Below are 16101 nucleotides of genomic sequence, written 5' to 3' on the forward strand. Positions count from 1 at the left end.
CGTATAAGATATTTATATGTAAAACATCGAATGCGTTTTTTTTTTGATGAAAAGGGCAAATTAGATTAAAAAATGAAAACTCACAAAGCAGTGAGCTTCAAAGATTGAGCTAACAAGGCTAGCTCATACCAATTACGGCATTCCAATTATAAATGAGAGTTGACAGAGAATAACCCTCAAATAATTTAGTGTGCAAAGACCAATTAAAACATCAAATGCGTTAGCAAGACCACATTCTGTAATATAGCAAAGACAAATGCTATCCCACATGACTTTGCGTGATGGCTTCCCGCAAAAGCGGCTTCTTTACCTTGGATGATCAAATCAACGGTTAGATTCACATTCAGAAAAGGATCCATCACTTTTAGAAAAGGACCCACCATTTTCAAAGCTGTTAGATCTGGGTTTTAACATGATCTAACGGTAAAGAAACCGCTTTTGTGGGAAGCCATCCCGCATAATCGTGTGGGATAGCACTGCTCTATAGCAAATAGCATTAACAATCTAAAACTGTGCCGTTATTAGTGAATAAAACGGGATGGAAAAACGTTTTGGGAGGACATTTTTTTAATGTGCAAAATAACGGGGACACAAATATAAGGTGCACCCTAAATTGGGGGCACATCAGTAAATCACCCTTACAACGATACCACCAAGAAGAATAAATAAGAAGAATTTCCATCACGGTGATTCTTCTAGGGTTTATGTGAAAATGGCAGTTCCTTCTAGTTCTCAAGAACAATCTCATAAGTCCCATAGATCTCGTCAAGCTGGTCCTTCAGCTGAGAAAAAGGATCAAACTAAGAAAAGGAAACGGGATGCATCTCAAGAGAAGACTCACAATCCAAAAGTAAGTTTTTCCGTTACTTGCTCAGTTTCTGTAGCTCTATTTTTGAAAGATTGGTTTTATTTATTTATCTTCATCTTTCAATTGTAGGCATTTGCATTTAACTCGTCAACTAAGGCAAAGAGATTACAATCACGAGCTACTGAGAAAGAGCAACGCAGACTTCATGTTCCGACTATTGATCGTACTATTGGAGAACCAGCTCCATATGTTATTGTAGTGCATGGACCTCCCGAGGTAAGCTGATGGTTGATTTGATAATTAGGTTAGGTTTGGCAATAGCTGATTAAACCTCCCATGGTTGGGGGATTTTGTGTTGTAGGTTGGGAAGTCCCTGTTGATTAAATCTCTAGTAAAGCATTATACCAAGCATAATCTAAACGAGGTTCGAGGCCCCATTACAATTGTATCAGGTATTTATAGTCTTGAATGACTCAATCTACATTCCCTTGTCGTTTTTAACCAGATGGTAATCGTTTTGTTTGGATGTTCTTGTTAGGTAAACAAAGGCGGTTACAGTTTGTAGAGTGCCCCAATGATATTAATGGGATGATTGATGCGGCAAAGTTTGCTGATGTAGCGTTATTACTAATTGATGGAAGTTATGGGTTTGAGATGGTAAGTTCTAGTAGAGTTCTTAAGGAGGTTTTTGTATGAGTTAACTGCATTCCAGTGTCCATTAATGATGGTTTTGAGAACACAGTTATAACCGCAGTCACTTTCTATGGTTAAAGTTTTAGGTTCGTAGTACTCAGTACCTGTTAGTCATTTTTGATTAACATATCAAGTGTTAATACTGCTATTCACCCATGTTCACCATCTATTACAATTTTTGAGTTCAATCCTTTCCTGAAGTTCTTGAATATCGTTACTAGTTAAGAGCTTACGAAGTTGATATCCCTTTCTCGCTATCAATCTGCTATGGAATTTCATGTATCTGATGTGAAACCCACCCATGTCGATGGTTTACGAGGTTATTGAGCTTCTTCAATAATTGTATTCACACTGCTCGAGCATCTCAATATTATATTTGCCTATTTGGTTAGTAGATGTGTGTTCTTGTTCTCATCGTAACTTTGTTTGAGTACCTGTACTATTCTGTGAATGAATTTCAATATCTTGCATGCATGATAACTAGAAATTAAAATGAATAAATGTCTATATGTACAACCTCCACATTTTGTTTTCTTAGCTGACCATGACAGAGACATCTTCCCAATATCAGACATCATCACATCAACTCACGCACCTGTATCATTGTTACACAGATCTCAGCCTTTCTTCATATTAGAAAGAAAGTCATTGTTTGGCGATAAATGTTACAATATATTTTTTGTGTTTGTTACTGGAAGTATTTTTCTTCAAGAAGCTAGTTACTAGAGTTTCAGGGTTCAGGACTGAAACCTATACTGGTTACTAGTTAGTAGAGTTTTCTTATACTGGAAAATGCTTTTGTCATTACAGGAAACATTTGAGTTTCTTAATATATTACAAGTTCACGGCTTTCCAAAGGTTATGGGGGTGCTTACACATCTGGACGAGTTCAAAGATGTGAAAAAACTTAGAAAAACCAAGCAGCGCCTCAAGCATCGTTTCTGGACTGAAATCTATGATGGAGCAAAATTGTTTTACTTATCTGGTCTCATCCATGGGAAGTAAGTTTATCTGAAACGGATAATGCAAAGCAGCATTATATAATTCATTTGCTTGTTGTATAACATTTCCAAATAGTGTTAGCCAATTTTAAATTGAAGGGTCTCAACAAAAGAAAATAAAAGAAAATGGAACACTAAACTCATAGAAAGCTGTTTGTCCATAATGATTACAGGTATGCCAAACGTGAAGTTCATAATCTGGCAAGATTCATATCGGTTATGAAATTTCATCCTTTGTCATGGCGAGCTGCACATCCGTATGTGCTGGTAGATCGTTTTGAAGATGTTACTCCTCCAGAAAGAGTGCACATGGACAAAAAATGCGACAGGAACGTAATTTTGTATGGTTATGTTCGAGGTTGTAATATTAAGAAAGGAACCAAGGTACTTATTTTAGCCAGATTACATAGTTTTTGGTGCTTTTGGAAGTGACCCATGCGATAAGAATGGCCTCTCTCGAGACATTCTTCTTCTGTTTGTTGCTTCAGCATACAAGTATATGGACTGACTCAAGTTCATATTCGCCAGGTGCATATTGCTGGTGTTGGTGATTTCCCACTAGCTGGTGTTACAAGCTTAGCCGATCCTTGCCCTCTACCTTCTGCTGCTAAAAAAAAGGGGTTGCGGGACAAGGAAAGACTCTTTTACGCGCCTATGTCTGGTCTTGGGGATCTTCTATATGACAAGGATGCAGTATACATAGAAATTCCTGATCACGCTGTTCAGTTTTCTAATGTTGATGATGCAAACGGGAAAGCTGTTCGAAAAGGTGATATTTATCTCCATTATCTGTAACCTTATAGCTACTTATCCACACAACGGTAGTATGATTGTTCGAGAGTAGAAGCTTCCATCCTGTTTCTGTCAAGCACGTGTTACGTTAAATCTCCTGTAGTCAGTTTCTTCTGTTTTCAACAATTTTTTGTATGCTGAAATTCTTCTGTACCAGGAAATGACCGTGACGTGGGCGAGGAGTTGGTAAAATCACTTCAAGATACTAAATACTCAATTGATGAGAAATTGAAAAACAGTGGTATTTCTGTTTTTAGTGGTAATTCAGAAGATAGACAAGATGACTCCGAGGAAGAAAATGAATCCGATGGGTCTGATGATGAAGATGACGTGGATGACGAAGGCAACACCGACAGAAAGCTTGGAATTGTTGAAAATGAGGATGATGGTTCTGATACAGAAGGCGATGGCTCTTCAGATAAAGATGGGGATGATGATAAGTTACATGAATCAAAACCTAAGGTAGTAGAGCAAACTGAGTTCCACAATGGAAGGGTAAGAAGAAAAGCTATCTCTGGAAGTGCTGTTGATCTGAAGGTAGTCACTGTAGTTATTTTTAATATTTTGCCAACTAATGAGATTTTATTATCTATTTATTATCTAGATTCCAAAAAGGCCATAATCTTATCTACTTGAGTCTATTTTGATATGCATATGCTCTACCTTCTATTTCTTTGGTGGTTCCCTGTTGGGTAATTCTTAACATTACCATGGACATAGATATGTTCATATCAACAATCACTTCTTTTATGCAACGCAATAGTATATTTTTTAGTTTTATAAAAAATTGTGAAAGGTTTGCTCAAATTCATTGTCACATCACTGGGCTATTGGCTTTGGGTACTTGTCTTTGTTTCCACCCCCGTACTAGTTCATGGTTCCGTTCTATTTGATATAACAACTCTTCATAGAAGTCATAATTTTTTTTTGTGGCATACCGTCTTTATTTTTAATTCATGTTAGGATTCTGAGGATGAAGATGGAGATGAAGACGAGGAGGACAACAAAGACGGTGATGGTTGGCAGTCATCTCAAGATTCAGAATTTTCAGATCAGAACGAAGAGGGCCATGCAGAAGATGGTACATTCTAACCTTTCATTTTAAACTAGACAGATAGTAGAAGTGTGAAAATGCCTCAATTTCATGTGAGGAAGAATAGTATATAAAATTCCATCCACTGATGCTTTCTTTTGTGTTTCGATCTTTCGTCTCATCTTACTCATCTCATAGAAGATGATGGGTTGGGAAATGCCTCCAAGTGGAAAGAATCCTTGATAGAGAGAACCATATCAAGGAAAGGTGCTAATCTCATGGAAATTGTATATGGGAAAGTTACGGGGAAGTCAACAACCTCCACCGCTGAAGGACATGGTAGTAGTGAAGATGAAGAAAGTGAGCATGGTGAATTCTTTTATCCAAAAGAAGATAAAGCGAAGGTACACTCATATAGTTACTACATACATATTATTCTTTTATTGTCAGCTTATGTAGAAACTAGAGAGTATTTTTTATAGCCACCAATATGAGCTGGGTTGTGACGGACTTTTGGCTACCGAGAGGTGTGATTTTATGTTTTTACTTATCGAACTAAAGCTCACCTCAAATGCAAATTGTTGTTGTTCCTAATGTTGCAGAAATCAAGGGAAGGACTGGAGAGTGATGAGGCTTCTTCTGAGGATTGCTCTAAATTATTATATGGTGGAAAGCTTAAAGACTGGAAACATGGAGAAACGGTTGAAACTATTCGTGACCGCTTTGTCACTGGAGATTGGTCCAAGGCAGCTCGTAGAGGTGAAGCCTCTGATGTGAATGGTGACGATAATGCTTCTCTTGATGGTGAGTTTGAAGATTTAGAAACAGGAGAGAAGTATGGGTCCCATGTAGAGCCTGATGTATCAACGGATGCAATGGATAATGTTGACCCCGAAGCTGAGGAGCGGAGGCTTAAAAAGCTGGCACTGCGTGCAAAATTTGATTCATATCCTTTTCCCTAATCATATGCAGTTTCCCCGCAATCTTTCATTTGAGTTGAACTGGGAAATATTACCATCCTAAATTTCTGATTCAATAATCACGACTTCCTGCTTAGCTTCTTTGAGTTGGCATGCATTTTCATCATAAGATTGTGTCCCAGAACATTTAATGCATACCTTAACTATGATCTACGCGTGAAGGTTCTGAATCGCCAGACGAGGGCACTGAATCAAAAGATGGGTCCAAGTTCCACCGGCCACAAACTAATGGTTCTGAATATTATGAAAAGGTAAACTGGCTTCATAGTGCAATATATTTGAGTTTGTGACATGCTGTTGCTAAGTTTTCTGATATTGCAGTTGAAGGAGGAGGTTGAAATTCGAAAACAGAGGAATATAGATGAACTCAAAGATCTTGATGAGCTAACCCGATTGGAGATTGAGGGCTTTAGAACGGGGACTTATTTGAGGTTGGAGGTGCATGACGTTCCTTATGAGATGGTTCAGAATTTTGATCCTTGTCATCCTATTCTTGTTGGAGGTATCAGTCTGGGAGAGGAAAATGCTGGATATATGCAGGTATTTATCCTCCTCTAAGTTATTTATTTGACTATCACAAGGCGATTTTTCCATTTAATACACCATTTCGAAGCACTTTACCTGTTAAATAGTTGATATGCCCTTCTGGAACTTTGATATGTTCTGCGCAACATTTTCTTGATAATGTATGTCTCACCTCTCTACTTCGTGTAAGGGTTATAGTTGGATGTGACCTTGCTGGTATATGGCCAACCCCTTCGTTGACTACACCTATTTATAAATGCTTTAGCTTATGCTTACAGGATAATCATCGACAGCTTTGGTCAGAGAGCAGAACAACTGAAGCCAGCATTTATAGCTTACCGGTCTTAGTACATGTTAGTTAACTTGATTCTTAATTAGGTATCACCATTCTATTTTGCGTAAGGGTTACAGTTGTATGCCTTAAACATGACCAGTATGTGACCAACTGGCTACACTTAGTTAGAGATGCTTTGGCTCATGCCGGAACTCAGTCAGGAAATGTACCCAGTAGTAGTCATTGATAATGTTGATCAGAAGACCAGCGGTTACACATGTTAGGTTGCTTGTCTATGTAACTTAAACTTCTCCTCAACAACATCTCGTGCATATTCTCCGCATTCCGCTACATCACCATAGATATATCACCTGAAAATGCTAATTTAAAAATTCATTGTCATTGTGCAGTTGTCACTCCTCTTTGTCGTAGTCGTCTTCCCTATATAAGGAGACATCTATGACCTGCGATGCTTTTACTGATCAACTTCATTTTTCCTGTTATGTTTTTGAACTTTCTTAGTTGCTTAAATGGGAGAAAATTCATTGTTGAGTCTAATTTGATAGTAAAATACTTACGACTATTTCTTGTTAACCCAACTGAGTTATCTTTCATGGCTTGCATGATCACACACTTTGTGTGTCTGTGTGTTACATGTGTGGAATGGGGTTCCTTGTGTCATTGTGCAGTTGTCACTCCTCTTTGTCGTAGTCGTCTTCCCTATTTAAGGAGACATTTATGACCTGCGATGCTTTTACTGATCAGCTTCATTTTTCCTGTTATGTTTTTGAACTTTCTTAGTTGCTTAAATGGGAGAAAATTGATTGTTGAGTCTAATTTGATAGTAAAATACTTATGACTATTTCTTGTTAACCCAACTGAGTTATCTTTCATGGCTTGCATGATCACACACTTTGTGTGTCTGTGTGTAACATGTGTGGAATGGGGTTCCTTGTTTCTTTCAGGCGAGACTGAAACGACATAGATGGCATAGGAAGGTATTGAAGACAAGAGATCCAATCATTGTTTCAATTGGTTGGAGACGTTACCAGACCACACCCATTTATGCCATTGAGGACAGCAATGGAAGGCATCGAATGCTTAAATACACACCCGAACACATGCACTGTCTTGCTATGTTCTGGGGCCCTCTTGCACCTCCCAATACCGGAGTTGTTGCTGTACAGAGTGTGGCAAACAACCAGGTCTGATGTTGTCTACTTGAACTTCCAATCGTCGTTATTGTGGTTATTGTTATTATGTTCGTATTTCATATCCTTTACTTCTTGAAAGTATCTGGCTTATAACTGGAAAAAACTGAAATACTTACTTTCCCAGGATTTATTTTGATCAGAACATATGACCTTTTTATTTGGTAGAAAATGTCTGCAGATATATATATATGTATAATTTAAAGAAAGATGTGTAATAATTTCTCCTTTTCTTGCATTTTATTTTGTTTGCTGAATGGTTTGCATATGACTCCTCAGGCAGCATTTCGGATTACAGCAACTGCCGTCGTACTTGAATTTAACCATGCCACAAAGATAGTGAAGAAAATCAAGCTAGTTGGAACTCCCTGCAAGATCTTCAAGAAAACTGCTCTTATCAAGGACATGTTTACATCCAATCTTGAAATAGCTAGGTTTGAGGGTGCAGCAATTCGGACTGTGAGTGGAATTCGGGGGCAGGTTAAAAAGGTTAGTGTTAATTTAGCAACATATTCTTTTCCTCTATATCTGCTCCTGCGTGCTGTTATTGTGTATTCTAAGATCTGGAACAACAGCTTGCAATACATTTAGTTTTAATCCATTTAGTTTAAATTTCTATTTCGTGATCATCCTTGGATCATTTATGTGGTCCTCTGGGGTTTGTTGTGTTAGAGCTCAGAACCTTGGCTAATGTGCAATGAAGTAAGAAGCCAAGAACTCTTTCTTCTATAAGTAAATGCTCGTGTTGTCGACACTTTTATGTTGAATCATGTCCTCCTGACCTATTATGCTGTATTAGGAGTCCCAGATTTCTTGTGAACCAAGTTTCTCGTTGTTTCTAATTGTATTGTTATTGGCAGGCTGCAAAAGAAGAGCTTGGTAATAAACCGCAAAGGAAGGGAGGTCAAGCTAGAGAAGGGATTGCTAGATGCACATTTGAAGACAGGATTCTTATGAGTGATATCGTTTTCTTGCGTGCGTGGACTCAAGTTGAGGTTCCTCGTTTCTTCAACCTGTTAACGACGGCCTTGCAACCTCGTGATCGTGTCTGGCAAGGCATGAAAACAGTAGCTGAGCTGCGGCGAGAGCATAATATCCCTATTCCTGTTAACAAGGATTCACTCTACAAGGTTGCCTCCTAAAGCAAACTCATAGATGGTTTTAGTTCACGGCTTATAAATTCTTTATTTTCCATATCTGACCTCTATTTTTTTTGTGTACAGCCAATTGAACGGAAACCAAGAAAGTTTAATCCGACGGTAATCCCCAAAGCACTCCAAGCTGCACTCCCATTCGGATCAAAACCCAAGGATCTTCGTCCTAAGAAGAAGATTCCTGGAAAGCTACCTGCTGTGATCATGGAACCCGGGGAGCGCAACATTCGTGGTCTTGTCACTCAACTTCAGCTGTTGAGAAAGGAAAAGGTATGAACTTCTAGGCTGATCCAGCCAACTCCCATAATATTTGGTCACAGTTTGCAGTCTATGTAGAATTCCTATGTTGGATTGTCATGCATCTTGAATGCAGCTTGTTGGAAATCAGCAAACTTAAGACCACAACTCAAACAATTCAGCTTAATCTCCACCTGTTTAGGTGGTTAGGCTCTTTAGACAAATGATCAGATAAACTGGAGTTACTATTCCCCTTTCTGATTTTGTCTCGCAATCATTTAGTTTACGTAAACAACATTATTTGTTGTTTTCTTGTGGGTGTTGTTGATGGCTTTGCTAAAGCTCGTACAGAGATTTAGTCATGTGGACCATTATTCACTAGCTTTCGGTCAGTATACTGAAGTTGCTCAAGTTTGCCTCTAATTTGGTTGACATTTATTGTACAGATGACTAAAAAGAAGCAGAAGGAAAACGAGAAGAGAAAAGCACTTGAGACGGTGAAGGCCAAGGAAGAACTGATATCAAAGAAGCGTCAAAGGGAAGAGAGAAGAGGAAGATATAGAGAGGAAGATAAAGCGAAGAAGAGGAAAACTCGTCGGAATGCAGAATCTTAACTGAAAGAATTCCAATCAAGCATGTCGATGAATAATGAAGACAATCCATCTAAAAAATGGCCAGAAAGAACTTTGTTGGCTGAAGGGATAGATATCGTTATCGGGTTTTCCTTCAGACTTCTTCAGAAATATACAAGCTATGTCTGTATGTCTGTAAAGCTTCCAGTGTATTTTCACTAGCTTGAAATTTTGGTTTATTTTTAATACATGTTGAACTTACTTTAGCAAGAGTCCAGAACGAAAAAGCTTCAAGTTATTCGTTTCGACAATCAGGTTTTGTCAAGTGTTTAATTAATTCTACAGTGTTACTGTTGATTAATCTGAACGTGATAAACACTAAAATGATGCGGTTCCATAGTGATCTACATTATAGAAGATGCTTAAGAATGCAAGACTGTTATTATACAGGAGGGAGAAAGTGACTTTAGATAAAGAGATCTAAAGTATGTAGGTAGGCTGTGGTGAAGTTAGCCAGTGACGGTGACTAATAGCCGACTTGTCTTCGGGTCATCGTGTCCAGGAGAAAAATAGAGGGTGCATTGCTGTTTCTATGTAATAATACGAGTATGTTTATTTTGCTTATCTTGAACCAAAATCGCCCACGTGTGTAATACTTGGGACCGACTAAAATCATAGAGAAAAAAAAGAAGAAGAGCACGCTGATATTTTGATGTCCTAGGCAGCCACCCTAGAATTCTACCGTTCTACTCCCTCCGTTACTTTTTAATAGGCTGGTTTTGTTTTTAGAGAAAATTAAGGAAATTAAGAGAACTAATCATTGAAAATGGTCCTCATGATACTTGTCAATAAAAGAATTGAAGTGAAATGGTCTCCATGACACTTGTCAGCAAAAGAAATATAGTGAAATGGTTCACATGACAATTGTCATCAAAAGAAGTTAAGAGAAAAGTGGTCTCAGAAAATTAAAGTAACATTTGACTTTCCCAATTAGGAAACCAGCCTATTTTTTTTGAAACATTTATTTATAAAAACCAGCCTATTAAAAAAGAACGTAGAGAGTACTAGACAAACATCTTATTTGTTACCAGTAAAAAGTGGAGTCTATAGAGCTTAATTCAGGACATTCATAAAATGTGTTACTTAGAAATAATCTTATATTATTTCCGTTTCTACGCAACTAAGACAAGTGATAGCATCTCTTTTGCAGGAATGGAGAGAATATATTTTTATACAAGTGATAGTATATTTTCTGCAGAAATAAAGGGAGTAATATACTTTTGCTTAATTGACTGATCATGCTGAAACATTTTGATGAAACAACAACAAAATCCACAGAAATGCCTATCCCCGAATAATCCAACACTGATTGATTCAATTTTTTGAGGTTAATGTCATAATGCACGGACTACTAAAAGATGCATTCCAGTGAGCTCACTAAGATTTTCAAACCATACTTGCTAGGCAACCCATTGCCCCATATGGCACTGCCAAAATTTAAGTTGGGATGAATGGCATACAAAGCAGAATTAGCTACTCATTTACGGGTGCCCTTATCAGGGGCGCAGATTCGTTTAATCAACACCTCCCACTACACTAGGCAAAATCACCCATAACTTGCAAAGAAACAAAAAAGAAGGAAAAAAGAGGGGAACTGAAAAATCTTAGGTATTTGGGGGAAGAGATGAATGAATAATTATCCATTTACAATCTGCCACGTATAACGATCTTTAACCACATCCACTCTCTCTAAATTCAGATACTCATCTTCCCACTTCTGTTTTATATTAATCCCCCCAAACTCAAATCACTCTAAATTATTTTGTGATTCTGCTTCTCATCAACCATTTTCAAGGTAAACTTGATTTCCTTCTTGCTTGAATTCATTTTTGGGTAGTTATTATTGTTGAGTTCTTATTTAATTCAGTTATATAAGTACTTGGTTAGTTTCAGTTTTAGTTTTAGTCAGTTTTTGTTCAACAGTTTGTCTTAGTATTGCAATTCAGTAGGAGTGATAATTTTAAGGTTATGTTGATGTTTGGTAGTTTTAATAGACAAGGAATTTCATAATTTTGGTATTTTGGTTTATGTTTTATGGAGTGATAAGTTAATACAGTTTTGAGGAACTTGATACTGGCTGTTCAAACCCTAGAAAACTTAGGCTTCTGGAGTATATTTATATATGTATGTATGTGTGTGTTTGTTTCAGAATTGGATTTGGGTTTCATTATGGGGTGAAACAAAAAAAAGGTGGATTCTGTCTTACTCTTGGATTGAGATATCAACAAGTTCATGCCCATAGAATTGAAACTTGAATTTGGTTGATGTTTGTTAGTTATACTTGATTAAAGAATTAGCATCGGGTTATAACTTACTATTACTGATGTCTTATGGATAGTATTGGTTGGTGTTAATTTATTGTTCATCTTGAATAAGAAAGTTGGTTCTGATTTTCGTTTTGTTACAGTGCTGCCTTCCTGGACGAAAGGAGCACGTGTGTGTTACTAGCAAATTGATTAAATGGCTGCTTCATCAGCATGCCTCGTCGGAAATGGTTTATCCACCCCCGGTAGTAAATTAAGTCTTAACAAAGAAATTTACGGAAAATATTTGTCTCCTTCATCTTGTCTCCCGTCTTTAAGAAAAGCATCAACATCCATTGTGGTAAAAGCATCTTCGGACCAGAACCAACACGAAGGAAGAAGAGGCTTCCTAAAGCTGTTGCTTGGTAATGCTGGACTTGCTTTGCCTGCTATAGTTGGAACTGGAAAAGCTTTGGCCGATGACCAAGAAGTATCCTCTTCAAGAATGTCTTACTCTAGGTTTTTAGAGTATTTGGACAAGGATAGAGTTCAAAAGGTGGATCTCTACGAGAACGGTACAATTGCTATTGTCGAGGCTCTTTCTCCTGAGTTGGGTAACCGAGTACAGCGAGTTCGGGTGCAACTCCCAGGCCTTAGCCAAGAGCTTCTTCAGAAATTTAGAGAGAAGAACATTGATTTTGCTGCACATAATGCTCAAGAGGATTCCGGTTCTCTATTGTTTAACTTGATTGGAAATCTTGCTTTTCCTTTAATCTTAATCGGAGGTCTGTTTCTTCTATCAAGGAGATCAGGTGGAGGGATGGGCGGTCCAGGTGGTCCTGGTTTTCCCCTTAATATTGGTCAATCCAAAGCCAAGTTCCAAATGGAACCAAATACTGGTGTTACCTTCGATGATGTTGCTGGAGTAGATGAAGCGAAGCAAGATTTTATGGAAGTCGTGGAGTTCTTGAAGAAACCAGAGAGGTTTACATCCATTGGTGCTCGGATTCCTAAAGGTGTTCTCCTTATTGGTCCTCCAGGAACTGGAAAGACATTGCTTGCCAAGGCAATTGCTGGGGAAGCAGGCGTACCTTTTTTCTCAATTTCAGGTTCTGAATTTGTTGAAATGTTCGTCGGTGTGGGTGCTTCTAGGGTTCGTGATCTTTTCAAGAAGGCCAAAGAGAATGCACCCTGCATTGTATTTGTGGATGAAATTGATGCCGTTGGTAGGTCAAGAGGGGCTGGAATCGGAGGTGGAAATGATGAAAGAGAACAAACCCTTAACCAACTTCTAACTGAAATGGATGGGTTTGAGGGCAACACAGGTATTATCGTTGTTGCAGCAACTAACCGTGCAGATATTCTAGACTCTGCCTTATTGAGGCCTGGTCGTTTTGATAGACAGGTTAGCTATTGTCCTCAGTGTTAAGTTCTTTTCACTGTTTCTTGTGATTTTGCTGGAGTGATTATTTAATACTGGACTATTTCAGGTAATGGTTGATGTCCCGGATGTACGTGGACGTACTGAGATCTTAAAGGTGCATGGTAGCAACAAAAAGTTTGAAGGGGATGTTTCCCTCGAAGTGGTAGCCATGAGAACACCTGGTTTTAGTGGAGCTGATCTTGCAAATCTCTTAAATGAGGCAGCTATATTGGCTGGTCGTCGTGGGAAAACTTCTATTTCATCGAAAGAAATTGACGATTCAATTGATAGGATTGTTGCTGGAATGGAAGGAACTGTTATGACTGATGGAAAGAGCAAAAGTTTGGTTGCATATCATGAAGTTGGTCATGCTATTTGTGGGTGAGTTCTCTAGTTGCATTGTTCTTTGTCCTCTTCTTATTATATATGAGAATATATTCTCACAACAAGAATATTCATTGTGTTACTGATTCTGCCTATGTTTTTATAGTTCAACCTGTTTCGTATTGTAGTTCTTCTATGGCATTGATTTGGAACAGTTCTCAAGTTTTCCAGTATTCTTTTGTCTTAATATGTGAAAGCTTGTTATACTGTCGGTGAAGCAGAAACCATATTGGCGTCGCTGTTTGTTAGATAAATAATGGCATCAGTTTCGATAACGAAATGTGGACTGTGCTTTTTTCTAGGATAGCATATTTTATAAGGATAAAACCTGCGGGAAGCTCCATTATAGGTGACCTCTTAGGTTCATCAAACCTTCTTGGCGACCCTGTCTTACTGTCTTAAGTTCTTTAAGTATTTATACCAAATTTTGCTTCTTAAAATTTTCTTAGAGATTTATTTTTTGTATTTGCAGAACTTTGACTCCAGGGCACGATGCTGTTCAAAAGGTGACCCTAGTTCCACGTGGCCAAGCACGAGGGTTGACTTGGTTCATTCCTTCAGATGATCCAACTCTGATATCTAAGCAACAACTCTTTGCCAGAATAGTCGGTGGGCTTGGAGGTAGAGCAGCGGAAGAAATAATCTTCGGTGAGTCTGAGGTCACCACTGGTGCAGCTGGTGACTTGCAGCAGATTACTGGTTTGGCAAAGCAAGTAAGTGAAATGATAACATTTAAGCATTTCCATAACAGCGATCAGGTTCTTAGAAGTGATATCTTTCAATTGACACATTTCATTGAACTGAGATTACTGCATCTGGAATGACAGATGGTAACCACATTTGGAATGTCCGACATTGGTCCATGGTCACTCATGGACACCTCAGCTCAAAGCCAAGATGTTATCATGAGGATGATGGCGAGGAATTCAATGTCAGAGAGACTAGCTGAAGACATTGATGTCGCAACTAAGCAGATATCAGACAAGGCATACGAGATCGCGTTAACTCACATACGAAATAATCGTGAAGCCATGGACAAGATTGTCGAAGTCCTTCTTGAGAAAGAAACCGTGGGAGGAGACGAATTCAGAGCAATTTTGTCTGAATTTGTTGAAATTCCAGTTGAAAATAGGGTTGAACCTGCAGCTAAATCTGCTGTAGCTGTATAAATATGAGAGAAAAGACGTACTGCATTCATCTCTAGCTTAATTTGTTGTTCAGTAAAGTAAGTCCATACAGTTCATGTTTGGATTTCGTGTAAGATAATCAAATCTGTATAATCCTTTTTCCTGCTGTTTCCAGAATCAAGATCATAAATACACATCCACTAATTACAAATCTACAAACTGTAATCAAATATGTTATTTTTACCCAAAGTAGAAAAGTGAAAGTCCCACTATTTCCAAGTGGTCTGATGGTTCTCAAACTTCCTCCCATATGGGAGGTTGGGGATGGAACCCCTGTAATAACATGAATCATAAATGTACTTAGGTGTAGTTCTAGGGATCACTGTTCTAACATATCAAAAAAAGAAAAGAAAAAAAAAGTCCCACTATTTCTCGGCAAAGCTAGAGTATGCTAAATACATCCATAAATAGGGTCTCCTCATAAAAAGGGTCTCCCCATAAATAGTGAAAGCCGAATGAGCCATGTAATTCATGTAATTAATTTTGTTCATCCTCCCCCATAGAGCAAGCTTATGAGCAACAGAATTACAAACCCTAAGTTGAAAAGTAAAAACAAACATCCGATTAAAGAAGACGAAAAAAAACTGCATATCTTTATAATTGGCATCAGTTCTTGGATCACCATCAAACCTCCTAGAAGAAAATTGGTCAATGAGATACTTGGAATGATAATGTGAGTTAGCTTTTGCTCCACAACTTTCTTCCCAAATAGCTCTAGCCTCAGCCTCCGCAGCAGATTCAACTTCAAACACAATTAAACCACAAAAAAAAGCTTTACTGGAGAAGTCCCTCATCACATAGCCTGCACCATTTTCCAGAGAGATGTCATCAGAGGCACCATTAGTGTTGCATTTTATCCATCCAAGAGGTGGGGGCATCCAATTATCATGATAGCTTATAGTGAAGCTAGAAGGGGTTTGTAGATTTGGTTTCCAAGTCAGAAGCATGGCCTTGGCTCTAGATATCACAGTAGTTAAGGTTGCTGAACACTAGGTTATTTATACTACTCCACAAGGACCAAAGGATAGTAACAAACATGCATTGGCCTTCATCAGGATTTCTAGTAACATGATCAACCAACCAGAAAGTTAACCAGTCAATAAAGGACTTGTTTATAAAAGCATTAGTGTTAACACAAAGAGAAGCAAGAAGCCAGACATGGCTAGCAAAAGGGCACAAGACTAAAGCATGCATAACAGATTCATAGGGATTAGAACATCTAGTACAATCCACATAGTTCATAGGCGTTCTAGTATGCAAAACTGTTCTAGTAGGTATAACATTTCTAGCAGCTTTCCAGATGAAGATTTGAATACGATCAGGGACACGAATTTCCAAAATGCACTTCCAAAGTTTGCTACAAAGGGAAGACCTAAGTCCCCTGAGTCTCAAGTAGGCAGATTTAGAGGTGAATCTGCCATTCTTTGAAATCTCCTAAACCCTTCTATCAATGTAGTCAATCTCGGCCATTTTCCCGGTTTCGGAAAAATAACAGATGAAATTCATAATCTCGCCGAAACGAGA

At 38.2% G+C, this 16101-nt stretch overlaps 2 protein-coding genes across 3 annotated transcripts; both read left to right on the top strand.

The window, feature by feature from the left end:
- Nucleotides 1–660: 660 nt before the first annotated feature.
- On the top strand, nucleotides 661–9694 carry LOC113356351 (ribosome biogenesis protein bms1-like). Of its 2 annotated transcripts, none has more exons than XM_026599464.1 (18): nucleotides 661–850; nucleotides 938–1084; nucleotides 1170–1260; nucleotides 1347–1465; nucleotides 2312–2502; nucleotides 2676–2886; nucleotides 3031–3271; nucleotides 3452–3831; nucleotides 4258–4375; nucleotides 4529–4731; nucleotides 4930–5273; nucleotides 5462–5558; nucleotides 5629–5847; nucleotides 7072–7311; nucleotides 7597–7806; nucleotides 8178–8447; nucleotides 8541–8741; nucleotides 9155–9694. In XM_026599464.1, exons 1-18 carry the CDS (start codon nucleotides 713–715, stop codon nucleotides 9320–9322), a joined length of 3588 nt encoding a protein of 1195 aa, XP_026455249.1. In that variant the 5' UTR covers nucleotides 661–712; the 3' UTR covers nucleotides 9323–9694. The 2 variants fall into 2 exon arrangements, with proteins under 2 accessions (XP_026455249.1, XP_026455248.1); XM_026599463.1 differs by having other exon boundaries at nucleotides 662–850; nucleotides 4526–4731.
- A 1210-nt stretch (nucleotides 9695–10904) lies between these two features.
- Nucleotides 10905–14730, top strand: LOC113356352 (ATP-dependent zinc metalloprotease FTSH 2, chloroplastic-like). The gene is made up of 5 exons (XM_026599465.1): nucleotides 10905–11135; nucleotides 11748–12988; nucleotides 13074–13387; nucleotides 13863–14103; nucleotides 14218–14730. Exons 2-5 carry the CDS (start codon nucleotides 11801–11803, stop codon nucleotides 14557–14559), a joined length of 2085 nt encoding a protein of 694 aa, XP_026455250.1. The 5' UTR covers nucleotides 10905–11135; nucleotides 11748–11800; the 3' UTR covers nucleotides 14560–14730.
- Nucleotides 14731–16101: the final 1371 nt, after the last annotated feature.

This window comes from Papaver somniferum, chromosome 3 (assembly GCF_003573695.1).
Source record: "Papaver somniferum cultivar HN1 chromosome 3, ASM357369v1, whole genome shotgun sequence".
NCBI classification, from domain to species: domain Eukaryota; kingdom Viridiplantae; phylum Streptophyta; class Magnoliopsida; order Ranunculales; family Papaveraceae; genus Papaver; species Papaver somniferum.

What these genes read in the sequence shown, in the direction of transcription:
- LOC113356352 (XM_026599465.1), top strand. Translation starts at nt 11,801, where the DNA reads ATGGCTGCTTCATCAGCATGCCTCGTCGGAAATGGTTTATCCACCCCC. An exon ending in CTGGTCGTTTTGATAGACAG is followed by an intron (nt 12,989 to 13,073) that starts GTTAGCTATTGT and finishes GGACTATTTCAG; the next exon opens with GTAATGGTTGATGTCCCGGA. An exon ending in GTTGGTCATGCTATTTGTGG is followed by an intron (nt 13,388 to 13,862) that starts GTGAGTTCTCTA and finishes TTGTATTTGCAG; the next exon opens with AACTTTGACTCCAGGGCACG.
- LOC113356351 (XM_026599463.1), top strand. Translation starts at nt 713, where the DNA reads ATGGCAGTTCCTTCTAGTTCTCAAGAACAATCTCATAAGTCCCATAGA. An exon ending in GAAGTTATGGGTTTGAGATG is followed by an intron (nt 1,466 to 2,311) that starts GTAAGTTCTAGT and finishes TTGTCATTACAG; the next exon opens with GAAACATTTGAGTTTCTTAA. An exon ending in AAAATGCTGGATATATGCAG is followed by an intron (nt 5,848 to 7,071) that starts GTATTTATCCTC and finishes TGTTTCTTTCAG; the next exon opens with GCGAGACTGAAACGACATAG.